Source organism: Choloepus didactylus, chromosome 18, assembly GCF_015220235.1.
Source record: "Choloepus didactylus isolate mChoDid1 chromosome 18, mChoDid1.pri, whole genome shotgun sequence".
In the NCBI taxonomy this organism is placed as follows: Eukaryota; Metazoa; Chordata; class Mammalia; order Pilosa; family Megalonychidae; genus Choloepus; species Choloepus didactylus.
Genome location: NC_051324.1, coordinates 61252060 through 61267575, shown reverse-complemented (window position 1 = coordinate 61267575; position 15516 = coordinate 61252060). Strand labels below are relative to the sequence as shown.

At 50.2% G+C, this 15516-nt stretch overlaps 1 protein-coding gene across 1 annotated transcript; it reads left to right on the top strand.

Moving 5' to 3' along the window:
* Nucleotides 1-553: 553 nt before the first annotated feature.
* On the top strand, nucleotides 554-9410 carry CACNG5 (calcium voltage-gated channel auxiliary subunit gamma 5). The gene is made up of 5 exons (XM_037809374.1): nucleotides 554-751; nucleotides 2195-2281; nucleotides 3044-3184; nucleotides 6385-6530; nucleotides 6811-9410. The coding sequence occupies exons 1-5, from the start codon at nucleotides 556-558 to the stop codon at nucleotides 7066-7068; spliced, it is 828 nt and encodes a 275-aa protein (XP_037665302.1). The 5' UTR covers nucleotides 554-555; the 3' UTR covers nucleotides 7069-9410.
* Nucleotides 9411-15516: the final 6106 nt, after the last annotated feature.

Genomic DNA, 15516 nt, shown 5'->3' with positions numbered 1-15516 from the left:
CGCTGCTATCTGCCAGAGTGCATTTGAGCCTCAGAGTCCTTCTCAACACAGAGAAGTACACCCCAGCAGAATTCACTCCTCTATTCCTCCTCCCTGCAACCCACACTTGCTGGGCAGGCTCCACCACAGCCCCCATCACGCTGCATTTTAATTGCTTTGGGATCATCTTTGTTCTTCTTCTAGGTGGGGAACTCTACCGGGGCAAGGCAGTTCATGTTCATCTTTGTGTCTCCCATGTCTGGCACAATGATTGGCTGAATAAATGAAAACTGAATGGATGGATGCATGGATGGATGGACGGAAGGCATTATACGGTGAGGGGCTCTCAGAGAGGGTGAGAGGGCCCCTCGCAGTGGCCTGTCGGGAAAGCAGTAAATTCCTCAGGAGGAGAGGAGTGGCCTCTACTCATCCGGTCAGCTGGGCGGGTTGGCTTTAGTTCTTGCCCCCAGGCCTCGGATCTTGGCCGCCTCCCTGCTGTGGCCACGACTGCCAGCTCCCCCCACTCTCTGTACCCAGAGCCCACCCCCTGCTGGTGCCACCCAGCCATCCAGGAGGATGAGCGCCTGCGGGAGGAAGGCACTGACCCTGCTGAGCAGCGTCTTTGCTGTCTGCGGCCTGGGCCTCCTGGGCATCGCGGTCAGCACCGACTACTGGCTGTACCTGGAGGAGGGTGTGGTCCTGCCCCAGAACCAGAGCACGGAGATCAAGATGTCCCTGCACTCGGGCCTCTGGCGAGTCTGCTTCCTTGCAGGTAAGGGCACCCTGGCAGGGAAGCAGGGATGGCCCAGCCCCCTCCCCTGGGAAACCTGCCCAAGAGGCCCCCTTGGGAAGAGCTGCCCCTACCAGAAAGAGCCGCTTCACCATGGACAATCCCCATAAACGCGAGGCACCAGGACCCGTTCCAAACAAGCCCTCCCTCAAGATGTCAATTTAAGCAAGTCCCAACGGAAGCCTCCCTGCACCTCGGTTCCTCCCACCTGAAAGCTGAATGCGCCTCTGCCTCCCCCCCACCCCCGACGGCATTCTGGGGGGCTGCAGAGGCTCTCGCACACATTAGCTCATAGAATTATTGATACCATTTGATCCTCCCAACAACACTGTAAGGCAGACTTATTCTTATTTCCATCTACAAATAAGGAAGTGAAGATTCAGGGAAGTTACATCTTCTTAATTCAGATTCACTTGCACCCACTTATTTACAGGAAAAGACTTAGCAGTTTCTCTGTTCCTATGTCCCGGAAATGGCAGAAACGGAACTCAAATGCATGTCCTTCCGATTCTGCATTATGGTGCGGGTTTTGAACCCAAGCCTATTTGGACCTCCCTCCAGCTCCCCAGGGCTCCTCTGGAATCCTCCTAGTGGCTACTCCGAGAGTTCTTTCCTTTGTCCCCCTCATGGCCCAGTGCCAGCCTGCACCTGGAAAGCATCTCTGTGCCACGTGAGACTGGCCACAAACCTGGGCTGGCTGGAGTCACCGCAGTGTGGTGTCCAGGCCTTTCCTGGTAAGGCTGTGTAACCTTCAAGTGCATTGGGAAGAGGGACCTCTGATCTCCCAGCTTTTCTCCTTCCAGCTTTATGGGGGGAGGAGGTGAGGTTGGCCTGCAGCTCTGTCCAGTGAGCCGAGCAGTACTTAGCAGAGAGAAAACCTCCAGGCCTGGCTTCCCAGTTCATTTATTAAGTCTGCTTTGGGAATGGCATCCAACAGTGACCTCACACATACAACCCCCCCCCCCCCGACGTCCCCCCACTGTCCTCAGACCATGTGGCCTCAGGCTCTGCTTAAATATGAAGCACAATTTGAAGTCACCCCAGATCTGGCTTCCAAAGCGGTTGACAGGACTTCAGGGATTCTGCTCTATGGCACCCACACGGGTGAATTTTCCACTCCAGCAGCCCAGTCTGAACAAAACGCAACCAGATGCCACCAGACGTGGATTGGCATTGAGAGTCTGCAGTGCTGAGCTCTTTTAGTGCGACTCTGGGTGTTTGGATCCATTTTCACAAGAAAGATGTGATATCAGGAAGTGCCCCAGCCCCTGCTGGGGACCACCCCCCAGGCACGGGGCCTCTTGGGGTTTGGATCCAGCATATACACAGTAGGGGCAGAGATCCCCAAAGCATTTGAAAGTGTACTAACTTCAAGTCCATATTCAAGAAGGACCTAGAAATGTAAATGAGCTCTCATCTTCACAGGTGAGGAGCGTGGCCGCTGCTTCACCATAGAATACGTGATGCCCATGAGCACCCAGCTGACATCGGAGTCCACGGTCAATGTCCTCAGTAGGTGCCTCAGGCTCTCCAACTCAGGTTCCTGGCTGGGCAGAGAGAATCAGAGCAGGGGAAGCGAGCCAGGGTGCCGAGCTTGTTTCTAAAGAACAAACACCTAAGACCCCGCTGACTATGCCGGGCTGAATCTACCAGGGCTTGCCCTGCAGGTTATTTTTCCAGTGGTGGAGATGGGTTCTGGAGTCTCCAAGCCTTATGATCTAGGTGAGCGAGAGGGCCATCCTTCCATCCCCAGGGCACTGAACCAAACTCTGTGGCCTCCCAGTAGGATGGACTTCATGTTCTTGGCCTCACAAGAGTATATTCTGATGCCCAGAGTGAACTGCTCCATGCATAGTTATAAGTTAAAGAAGGAGGCTGGTGACCATCCATCCCTGTACCACTCAGAACCAGTCCCTGCCCATGGAACTTGTAGGTCTCCTTGGGAGATGAAGCAAGATGGGATGACCAGGTCCTTCTTTGTCCACAACTGCCATGTTGGCAAGCAAATTAGACTCCCCTAGAGATCAATGGTTTCTGCCTACATTGGCACCTGAAGTAAGACCTCCCAGCCCCACCCCAGGGACGTAAGCCCTGCCAGCTATGGAGGCCCCCAGGGCCACCCCAGTGTGGGTGGAGCCTAGGAAGTTTCTGCAGGCCCAGGGCTCTGGGGACTTGTTGGTAGACCACTGCTTATAAGGAACACTCAACTGGGGAGGGTGGTCAGGGAGTGAGGCTCCTGGAGGCTGACAGGCCATCCTTTGTCCCCTTAACTAGAAATGATTCGCTCGGCCACACCGTTCCCCCTGGTCAGCCTCTTCTTCATGTTCATTGGGTTTATCTTGAACAACATTGGACACATCCGTCCCCACAGGACAATACTGGCCTTTGTCTCTGGCATCTTCTTTATCCTCTCAGGTAAGTTGTGTCATTTTCCGTTCATGTACTTTGGACTTTTGATATTTGATTCCTAAACAACTCTGCTTTGGGACGTCCTGGTCAAACTGGGGGTCAACCCCCAGGCACTGGGAATAGGACAAGCTGAATCCATAACCCAGACAGAATTGAGTCTGAGCTGGAAGAGACTCCGATGCCCTGCATCCTCTCCACTTCCCTTATGGGAGAGCAAGGACCAGACAGCCTCACCCAAATAGTGGGGGGAGGAGCTGGGATCGGAACCCAGGGCTCTCTCCTCAGTGTACACCATCACCACCACTTTCTTTTTGGTTTCCATCGATAATGAGCATTCCTATTTTTGAAGGGACTATGTTTTCATGTTTTTGCATGGAAAGCAAATAGTCAACTTTGGAATACTGGCCCCCCCTTCACCAGCTGGTCCTCAGCTACCCTCAGGAGACTCCTACTCTCCCCTTCTCTTTCCAGTCACACCTCATATCCTGGGCCTTCCCAAACCCCTTTGACAGACCTGTCTGCCTGGGCCGACACCAGTTTGTACTCCATCACCCATTCATTCACTCATTCATTCATGATATGTACCAGGCCTTATCCCTGGATGCTGGGGTCACAGCCTATACAAAGGTCAGTGTAGTGGGACATACACACAAGTAGACAGGAAATACAAACACAGCATGAAAATGCTATGGTAGTGGTTAAGCACCATAGGAGCCAAGAGTAGTGGTTGAAACCCAGACTGGAGGTTGTTCAGGGAAGGCTTCCAAGAGAAGGTGAGACAAAGGATGAATAGGAATTAAGCCAAGAGGTAAGGCCGAGGGTGGGAATAGGGGGTGGAGAGGGAGCCGGGAGGAAAGAGAGAGGAAATGAATTGCTCTCCATAATTGCTCATTAGGTGGGAGGGTGAGAAGGAGCATCTTGAAAGGTGAGTCTGGGGAGGTCATCTGAGGTCATCTTAGGATTTGGGGCTTTGTAAGGAGGCTTGAAAGGATTTGGAGTTGAGGAATGACATGATCACACTTGTGTCTTAGAATGACTATTCCGGAGAATGGAGGGAGGGAGGAAAGCAAGATGAGAGGCAGGGAGGCCAGGCAAGAGGTTATTTCAATAGTACAGGAGAGAGCTGATGGGAGCCCAAACAGGGGCTGGCAACAAGTGGGTTCTAGAGTCATGTGGGAGGTAAACCCAACAGGATGAGGACTAGGCTGTCAACGGATGAGTCAAGGTGATTGCCAACCTCTTCCTTGGGCTCTGGGTGGATGTGCGTTATTAATCTAAGGATCACAGGAGATAGAGGAAAGTTGGAGCAAAGAGCATGAGTTTAGAGTGAGAAATGCTATTTGAGGTATCCATATGACATCCAGGAGGCAGCTAGAGATCAGAGTCTGAGGCTCATAGAAGTGGCCTGGACAAAGAGAGATTTAGAAGGGATCACTAGGAGTAGGAGCAAGAACCATGGGAGAGATGAAGTTATTCATGGGGAGTGTGTAGGGGAGGAGGGAAGAGAATTTATCCTGGTAAATGGTAAATAAAGGTAGGCTCTTTCTCCCCTTCAAGGTGAACCATGCATTTTCATGAAGACCTTTTTCTTTGGAGATAGCAACTCAGGCCAAAGGAGTAACTCTCAGGGCACACATTTTCAGTGTCCTGCCTGGTGGATTAGTGAGGGCTTGGGAAGGAGATGCTGGGATCAAAGATTGGTGGGTGGTTGCCTTGAATAATGGGTGGGTGGGTGGGTGGGTGGATGGATGGGTGCATGCATGAAGGGAGGGATGGATGAGCGGGTAGATGGATGAGTGAGTAAAAGGAGGCACGAAAGGAAGGAAAAGAGGAATAACAGCTGTTGAGTATCAGATATTCAACTGCTACCTCACTCCCAAGCCACTTAGGATCCTTTTCCCAACCTTTTCTTCACTGTGGCTTGGTAGCAGGTGGCAATCCATGCCTTATGCCCAAAGCTGTTCTTCCTTTCTCCTTCTTCCTTCCTTCCATCCATTTATCCATCATTTTTCGACCCACCCATTCACAAATCTTCTATCCAGCCTACCACGTATTAATTCATCCATCCACCCTTCCATCTATCAGTCCAAATATTCATTGAGCACCTGCAATTTCCCCTGCCCAAACCCTGCATGGTGTTATTTCCACCAGTCTAAGAGGTACAGACCCAGGGTTAAGCTCTTTATTTTTCCTTATGTGAACTTCACTGTAGCCATGGCCATACAGTAGCTTCCAGGCACCTGAGGTTTTTCAGTAGTGGGCTTCAGGGCCAGAACTGTAGGCTTGAGCTGGGCCCCATGAAATTTTAATAACATATAGAGGGTTCATTTTGGGCAGCAATAATTGAAACACAAGTTATATAACAAAGAAGGCTGAAACCCCACCTATTTTCCTTCAACATTTATCTTTCAAGTTGCCCCAGTCTCATAAAATAATGTGAATGGAAGTAAACCTGATCAGCTCAAAACTGAGTAATTAATTATGTTCCAATTCAATTACAGTTACTAATTGATGGGACCCAATGCCTGAGAGAGTCATTTACACAATGGTGGGTGGAGATCGGACCCCTCTGGCCTCCTGATTTAAGGTTTGCGGGATAATCTGGACACACTCTCTTTACCTCTTCTGCCTGCAAATCTCAGCTTGGCCACATCCTGTGGTCGGGGGGCTGCACTGACCCACCGGCCACTTGACTTCCACAGTGATGCCCACCAGCCATTGCTGAGCAGGGACTGGAAGCCCTGGCTCCCTCAGCCAAGGAGACCTCTCTCATTCCTCAGCTTAGCAAAAGTCACTTGCTGGCTCAGTGGTTCTTGCCCCTGGTTCATATTAGTGTCACCTGAGGAGCTCTGAAGACAATATAGTGCCAGACAAATTCAACCAGAATCTCCAGGGTGGGGCTCAGGCATGGTCTGTTCCAAAAGCTCCTCCAGTGATTCTGTTGGGCAGCTGGGAGTAAGAACCACTAGGCTTGGCCACGGCCTAGGAGGGTGGCTGGAGAGGGAGGTTTCTGACCTGCTATCTCTGCTACTGAGAAAGCACTGACTCTTCAGGAGATCTCCTGCTCTCCTTTGAACACCAAAATGAGTGAATTATTACCACAAGGCTGGCAGCTTTATTACTGAACCCCAAGGGGAGGTGGGTGCAACATTCGCCAACTCCCCAGGCTCTGTTGACTAAGCGGCCCCTTCCCTGCCCTGGCCCAGGCCTCTCCCTCGTGGTGGGTCTGGTGCTCTACATCTCCAGCATCAATGACGAGATGCTCAACAGAACCAAGGACGCAGAGACCTATTTCAACTACAAATATGGATGGTCCTTTGCCTTTGCTGCCATCTCCTTCCTTTTAACAGAGGTAAACCCCTGCCAACTGTGTGGGACAGGCTGGGGGTGGGGGTGGTGGCGAGGCCTTCTACGTGTGTCCTGGGTCCACCCCTTCTTACTTCCCTTCTTCATCCTCACCTTCTGCCACCTCCTGCATCCAGGCTGTCCCCTAGGACTGCCTGCTCCCATCCCCACATCCCCTGCCGGCCCCACTCCAGCTGCTCCCACGGCTGGGTCTTGCATAGCCCCGGCTGGGAGAGCGAGGCCAGGTTCCCTGCAGTGAGCTCTCCTCTGCTTTCTCCTCACTGTAGAGTGCGGGGGTGATGTCTGTGTACCTGTTCATGAAGCGGTACACCGCGGAGGACATGTACAGGCCTCACCCCGGCTTCTATCGCCCGCGGCTGAGCAACTGCTCCGATTACTCGGGCCAGTTCCTCCACCCGGACGCCTGGATCCGGGGCCGCAGCCCCTCGGACATCTCCAGCGACGCCTCCCTGCAGATGAACAGCAACTACCCAGCCCTGCTCAAGTGCCCCGACTACGACCAGATGTCCTCTTCTCCCTGCTGAGCCGGGCGGCCTCCTCCATGGACGGTGGACAGCGGACCGCCACTCCCATGCTCCCTTTGCTGGCCCCTGAGCTTCAGCCCCGTGGGCGACAAGCCCAGCCCCCTCGTGCTTAGGTGTTACTGCTTGACCCAAGTCATCTTCCTGCTTCCTTCGGAGCAGCCATACCCGCCCTCAGTTCCGGTGGGAGGAGTCTAGAGCCAGAGGGCAATCTGATTGGCTGAGAGTATGGTGTAACCCCGCCTCCTGAGTGCCAATCAAAGCTGGGGCACCCTGAAACAGCGGCTCTCGGCTTGTGTGTTTTTGGACTTTCGTGCTTGCCGAGTGGCTTGGCCCTCGCGTTCGTGATCTGGGCCATTGGGCCAAAAAAGGTGACTTTGCTATGGAAGTCCAGCTAGTTCCTCATCCTCAAGCAGGCGGTGTTCCTTGTGAAACCTTTATCCTTTTTTGTCAACCACGTCCCTCCATACAGCTGTGCCCTCCTCCCCATTCCACCCCACAGGCTGAGACCCTCTAAGGACCCCAACAAACTGTGAACGTCTCCACTCGCCAGGTCTCAGCTGTTCCTAGCCCTGTCCCAGGGGCTAAGGGTGGGCCCACCCCATGAAGTCACAAAGCGGTGTTAATGGCTGACAGTGTCTTAATATGTCTTGCCCCTCGGTAACACATTTAACAGAGGCCTTTAATGCCGTAACCCAGAGGTGTGACTCTTGACGGAATTTCAGAATCTGGCTGTTCCCGAGTTAGTATTGCCAGGCACCCTTCTAGCACCCCCTGCCCTGAAGGCGCTCACAAGGGCTGTATTTCAGTCCAAGGCTCTGAAATCTAATCACATAGGCAGACGTCTATGCTATGTAAGTAGAGGGCAGCTTTGGGGAGAGGCTGCCTGGACTTTGGAGCTGGATTTGGTCACCCTTGGTGCATTTTGAGCCTCAACAAGCCAGACTCCGGATAACCCAGCTGCTCTCCCGAGGATGGCCCTGACCATTTGGGGGTTGCCAAGTCAGTCCTATCGCAGGGCAGTGCATGCTTCTTGGTATGGGCAAGCGTGCACCCAGTCAAATCACATGACTAAGCAGTGTGATGCCCGTTCCATGGTAGGAAGCCTGAGCTAGGATGTGGCACTCTCAGTTCCCCAGGTGTCAGCTCAGCGTAACTTCTTTGTTATGAGATTTCTACGTAGCAAAACAACGCTCTGCTCTCTTTGCCGTGTATTTTTGCTGTGCCAGCTTTTCTCTCTTGCTCTTGCTCTCTTTAAGATACCATTAGGCTCTTGGTGCCCAAAGTCACAGTGGGCAATAAGTGGGCTCTGGAGAGTAGGATGAAAAACTGCACGCCTGGTGTGTGCCACCTTTGTAAGGAAGAGTTGTTTGCTTACTCCATTTATTTCACAGCAAGGTAGAGGACAAAGGTAAGAGAAGCCTACTCCAGTCCCAGTTTAGCCACTAAGTCACCATTATCCTTGGGCAAGTCCCTTCTCCTCTGAGGGGCTTGGGCTAAATTATTTCCAAGCCCACTCCCCACACTCCCATCCCCAACTCTAATAATTCAGTCTCCTGTAGAAAGCTCTAGATTATTATTGTATGTAACTTTTTAACTCTTGCCTGTAAGCAGATAGCAAGCCTAAAGCCCCACTTTCTACTTCATTAGCACCCTCCGAATGACAGCCAGTGTGGTTACTGTTTGCAGAATAAGGAATCCAACGCCAAGCCACTTAGTGTACTTTTTGCTGACCCATTGTCTTAGATGTGCTTCTCTCCAATTTTTGTCAATGTAATTAGTTCCTGTGATGCACTCTTTTGCTTCTAAAACAACTTTCTCATCGCTGTGCCAGGCTTGCTTTTGTGCACATGGAAAATAGAGACCCCTCCTAAGTGTGAGCTGATTGTTGCGTGTGCCGTCATCAGGCCAGGCCTTTACTGCCTGGGAGCATGCAGTTTACACTTATCTTAGATTCTGGGTCCTTTTCGTCATCTGTGCTGAATGTATCAATAATTGTGCAACCATTACTGTTTCCTTTCAGTCTATAAATTAATCTCAGAACTGGGGCTTATTTGTAGGCTCTCCATGATCAAAATATTTTATCAGACATTAAAGTGTGTAACCTCAACTCGTAAATCATGCATTAAGGCCCCCTTCCCAATACACTTTCTGATATCTTGTTTCCTCAAGCACTTTAAGGAAATGCTTTGGTAGTTTTATTCTTTGTTGCTTTTAAAAATTTGGGAGGGGGGAAACTAATAAATGAAAGTCTCTTGAATTATGGAATAAAACCACTCAGGGTTACCAGCTGTCAGGAGGGAACAATTCTGACTTTGGTTTCCTCCCACCTGAGACTCCCCACCCTCCTTCTCCCTCCATGCGGGGCTTGGAGATGCCTGCCCCCCACCCCGCCCCAGCACCACCAAATGGCCTTTGTAGGAAGGGCTGGGCACGGAGCTGAGGGGCAGAAGAGTTGGGGGGAGCGAATCTGCATGTGCCCCAGTTTATCAGTGATGTTCCCAGAAGAACACATGTGGAGCCCCCTCTTCACTGCTAGGGCAGCTTTCCTTTTTCCCTGCATTAAATGGATGAAGAGTAGAAAGGCCAGGGGAAATGGAATTCCACCCTAAAATCCTAGCAAGTGCTTGCAGCAGGTAGGAGGCTGGGATGGGAAGGGAGGAATCACCAATCACACCGAGCTCTGGTCTCCTTCGCTCTTTGTTCATAGTCTGCCCACTTAGCTGAGGTTAAGTCCTCCCCATGCCTAAGGAGGTTTGCAGTTCCCTTGACTTTTATCCCACACCCTGTGAAAACACTCTCATATGCTAAAATGGCCCTTGGAAAAGTAATTAGCCTTGGAACACCAACATTCGGCATAGTGAGTGGGTAAAGAAGTAGATGGAAGGGGATTCTGCCAAATGCACTTGTGCTCGGATGGGACAGGCAGGGACCCAGCCCATGGCCACCACCTGCGGACCCAACACTCCCCATGGAGAAAGAGGGTGGTGGTGCTTGGCAGCCAGTGGAGCCCCAGCCAACCTGGGACTGTGCATCACAAGAGGGGCTGCCCATGCTACCTGGGTTCCAGGTATGCAAGTGAGTTGATGCAAACTGGGCAGGTGCCACTTGAGGATCCCCGTCTCCCGGGACAGGTGCTGGGGTCTCAGGTCCTTGTTCGGCAGAGCTGAGGGCCCTGACATACACCAATGTGCACCCAGATCCTAGACCTCTTTTGGGGCAAGGGTGGACTCCTGGCCCTGGGGCGGCCCAGTGGATGCTCGGCAAATGACCTTGCAGTCTCAGGGCTCCGACTGCAGAGTTTAAGCCAATCTTCCCCACTGGCCTTTGAAAAATTCATTTTGCGCTCAGCAATCGTGAAAAGAACAAGGCTTGAGGGCTTTGGAGGCTTCTGATCAGGCAATAAAGAGACCATGTTTCACAGTATTCTCAGCAGACTGAAATTGAAACAGTTTTTTTATTTTATATCCATCCACACTCACATGGCCACCTCCCACCCCATTTCAGACACAGTATAATCCGCATAAAAACACTATGTAAACTGTAAAGTCCTCCTCAAATTATTTTATGTTAACAAAGTGAAGAGACTAAATAAAACAAACCCCATGAGAGGCTCCAGGTGAGTAGCGTGTATTAGTCCAGAGCAATACTCAGAGCCTTAAATGACCAAAGCTGGATGGTATTCTACTAGGTAGGCAGGAGTGTGGGGAAAATGGATTTGCCGTCTTGAATCAAGACACAATTTCTTGGGAATGCCAGTTTAGGCGCTTCAGCTCCTGGAGAGGCTCATCTCTGGGCATTATCATCATCAACGTGCATGCACAGCCCTTAGCAAAGTGTTTGCCACATAGTAGGTGCTTTGCAAGCATTCTCTCACACAACCCTCTCAATCCTGTACGTAAAAGGATGCTGAGACTTAAAGAGGTGTAGGTACTTGCTCACCATCATGCAACTAGTAATATCTGCAGTGCCCTTCAAGCCCTGTTTCAAATTTTAGTGCACACCCAAGACTTGGCATCTGCAGTTTTAAATACCCAGTGTGGCATACACACCTACTTTCATAATCAGAGTAATAGTCCAAGTCCCCATCCAAAGATAGACGGGAATGGAAACATTCCAGTATGTGGGAAAGGGCAGTGATGTCTTGTGCCTCTAAAGCCCTCTACACTTCACTCATGATGCCAAGCAATGTTGGAAATGACTGCAGAATAATTCCAGGTTTTCTTGGGCTGGGATCTGGTCAGTGGTGGAACTCCTTGCTTACTAGCGACTGGAGGAAAACACACGAGTATGTGACTGGAGGTCATCTGCAGTCAGAGTAGATCTAGAAAGGGCTGTACATCTCACTCTGGCCTCTGGAGTCCATTTCCCAGCTGAATCCCAGGGCACCATGAAGCAAAGGCCAAAGTGGGAGTGCCATGGGAGGTGGGACCCTGAGAGCCTGAGGCCCCATCAGCTGGTGAGGAGGAGGGGGTATTTCCATTTGTGCAAGAAAACGTATCCTGAGTCACCATGTGTGTTAGTTCCTGTGCAGGTTACTGCATGGGGTGAAAAGAAAAAGTGTAGCAAGAATGAATTTTACTCTACCACACTTAAATCTGAAAAGTGTCACACTGTCTTTCTAAATGAAATTAAATCTGACTTTGAGCCAACACTCACCTGGGCGGTGAGAAATACCATGTTCCCGAGGGTTGCCTAGGACTCCGGTGGGGAAGGGCTGGCAGTGCCTCACCAGGTGGCTGGAAATCCATGGTCCATCAGTGCAGGTGCCGTGGATCCCTGTAGAAGCCTGAGCCTCGGTGCCTGGTGTCCTGTGTCCTCAGGTACACCCCTGCGCCACCCATCTCAGGTCTCCATCACTGCAGGGAGCTACCACTTGCCCTCTCTCGCTCAGTTCCTTTCCAAGCAGAAGAACAACCCCCAAGGGTCAGCTGCCCTCCCTGTCCCCTTCCAAGGACTTCCTTCCAACCCAGCCCTAGGGAGGACACACCATATTCTCCCTCAGTGGCAACTTGGAAACTCAATGGTGGATTCTTTCCTGGACAGGGTGGAGAGGTAAGAGATGGGGGGAAATGGTCTGAAGTTTACTTAATACTTTACCTTGGTATAATAATAACTAAATTGGTACTAATATGTTATTTTTATTACTGCTACCATTTAACACCTACTATGTGTCAGGCTCCAACCCCTGAGCCGAAGGTCCCTCTCTGCAAGTAACACGTGTTCATCTTGGAAACTTTGGGAAATATTGATAATAAAGAGAAGGAAAAGAATACCATGCATATTCTCCCCATGCAAACAATGCATTACTTTTAAAACACTGTTTGCTGTAAAAAAAAATTCAAGCTTATTCAAAAGTAGAGAGCAAAATATAGTATAATGAACTCCCATGTACCCATTACCCAGCAAATGTCCAAAACCAGATTATTGAGAAGCAGTTCCCAAACATCATATCATTCTTCTGTAAATATTTCACTGCAGATCTCCAAAAATATAAGGATTCTTTTAAAATCACAATACCACTAATACTCTTAAAATATTGACAATCGTTCCTTAATTTCGCCAAATATCCAATTCAATGTTCGGATTTTCCCAATTATTATCTAAAATATGTTCATGTGTATGTGTTTTATAGTTTTATGGTATATAGTAAGGATCCATTTACGATCCCTATTTTGAGATTTTTTTTTGTCTCTTCTGTTTCTTTTTATCTATACAGGTTTCCCCCTCCAACCCTCACTTTCCCGTCATTTGATCCATAGAGTTTCCGACAGCCTTGATTTTTTGACTGTGTTCCTGAGGTGTTGATAAATATTTTCTTCTGTCCCCTGTATTTCTTGTAAACTGGTAGGTGGCTCTAGACGTCTGAGCTAATGCAGATCTGATTTGTTGGCAATAACACCCCTTTGGCGGCTTATAACACCTGGCTGCCTTTCCTTGTGAAGTCAGCAGCCATTGATAGTCATGGCCAAGTCCATTATCGTATTGGTGGCTGCATGGAGAGGTTCTAATTAGATCGTGCCGTCTTCATTTATGAGCTGGAATACTGCTGTCCGGAGAAGTGTTCCCCATCCCCGCCCCCAGCTGCTCTCTGGTTACTGCACCTCGGTCCTTACTCGTTTCTCTTTTGTGGACGTGCTGTCATTTATTCCATCAGTTCCCAATTGATGATGAACGTTTATGTAGTTTCCAGCCAAAATATCCACTAGTAACATTTTGCCAGCTCTCCCTCCAGAAGCCACTCTTAAGTCTTATCTTCATTTTGGACACAAATCACAGAATTACAAATATTAATGTTATTATTGAACAACAGCCATTAATTTTAACGTCATTATATGGCAACTGCTCTAAGAATCCTGCTCAGATTAAATGGCTCAAGAGTGGTCACTTCTTTGGCCAGCTTTCACAGAGGCCCAGAGCAGGGCTAGAAGCCATTCCTGGGGAGGCTGGGCAGGATTCAAGTGCACCCCATCATGGGGTAGCATTGCCAGGAGTCCACCCCCTCCCGGAGAGGGGCCTTTCCTGGAGGCCCCCGAGCTGTGAGTCACCAGCTCCCAAGCCCCAAATGGATTCTAGTGAATAGGGAACTAAAGCCACCTCCGTGTGGGAAAGGATGTTATAATATCAGGCTGTCGCCAAATTAACGTTATTAAACAAATGTGCAAAAAATAGCAGCCATAATTATTCTCATACAGTAGCTCAATCTGGAGCTCTCAGTGCATTTTCTTTCCCCCTTAAACACAGGGCTGCCACTGCTTCTGCTTTTTTGGTTCTTCCTTCTTCCTTCTCTCCAATATTTTGCAGGGGAAAGAGGCCCCTGGGATGTCCCCCAAGCTCCCAGAAACTTTTGGTTTCCTTGGGAGAAAATAAAAGGACAGGAACTAAGATTTCTTCAGCATCTACTATGTGCCAGACCTTCCCATTTAATCCTTAGAACAGTCTAACAAACAAAGTGTTGTTATCCCCATTTGACAGATTGGGAAACTGAGTCCAAGAGGGGTCATGTGACTTGTTGTGTCGGTTCCCCAGGGCTGCCATAGCAAATTACCACAAACTTGGTGGCTTAAAATAACAAAAATTTATTCTCTCTCAGTTCTGGAGGGTAGAAGCCTGAAATCAATGTGTCACCAGGGCCATTTTGTCTAGGAAAGCTCTAGAGGAGGAAGCGTCCTCTCCTCTTCCTCGCCTCCGGTGGTGGCCAGCAGTCGTGGGCATCTCATGGCTTGAAGTTGTGTCCCTGCAGCCTCTGCCTCTGTCTCCACAGGCATCCCGGGTGCCGAGTGTCTCTGGGCCTGTCCTCTTCTTAGAGGGTTACCAATCACCAGATTTAGGGTCCACCCTAATTCTGTGTAACCTCATCTTAAATTAACTAATTACATTGGCAACCACTCCATTTCCAAATAAGGTCACTGTGGGGGTTTGGAGCTGTATGCACCCCAGAAAAGCACATTCTTAAAGCCAATCCATCTCTGTGGGTGAGGACGCTCTGTAAGTAGGACCTTTTGCTGAGGCTCCTTGGGCTAAGGTGTGACTCACCTCCTCCAGGATGGATCTTAATCCTATTAGGAGTCCTTTATACATGGAATGAATGCAGAGAGAGAAAGCCTTGGGAGAAGGAAGCTGAAATCAGCGAAACCCAGAAAAAAGGGGAGGGACCAGCAGACACACTGGGTCAGGTAGAGCCCCCCACACCCTGGTCGGTGCCAAGGCCGGGCAGCTCATTCTCCAAGTGCATTGTTGCACACACCCCTTCTCCCACAGAGCTCGGAGAGGTTAGGTGACTTGTCCAAGGCCAGCCAGCGCCTAAGTGGTGAGGCTGGGATTCATAGCCAGTTCAATATTTTTTGTCTGGTGCTTGGAGGGCCCTGGGGCAACAACAGAAGAATATGGGGGTAGGGGCGGTGAGGAGGAGGTGAGGGAAAGGATGGGGGGGCTCCACTGCCCCCCCCCACACACACACACACACTGCAAAGAGGGTCGCTCAATCTGTGTCTATTTCATAAGTCAGGCAGATCCTTCCCTATACCGGCATCTGGGAGACAGCCTGAGCGGAATGTTCTGGAACATATGGATCTCTCCACAGGGATGCTGCTCTGGAGTTGCACAGCTCAGGTAGCTGACATTCTCTCCTGCACACGGTTCTATCTCTGCCTCAAAGCAAGGGTCGCCTGCTTTTGCTCTGCCCTATGAAGCCACTCCAAATAACCCCGTTTTGCAGCTTCACCTCTGAGGGCAGTTACTGGTCTCCACCAGTTGACACCTCTTCTCCAGGTGAACCAAATCCACGACTCTCTTCCCACTTCTGTAGGCGCTGGAACCGCGGGACATTTCATCATTCTGCCCGCTCTAGACCCTCCAGATTGTGACGCCTCTTTTAAACGTGCTATCTGGAATTGATTCAAAACACCAGCACCAAGTGCTATGGGGCCATCACTTTCCTTGATGTGGGGA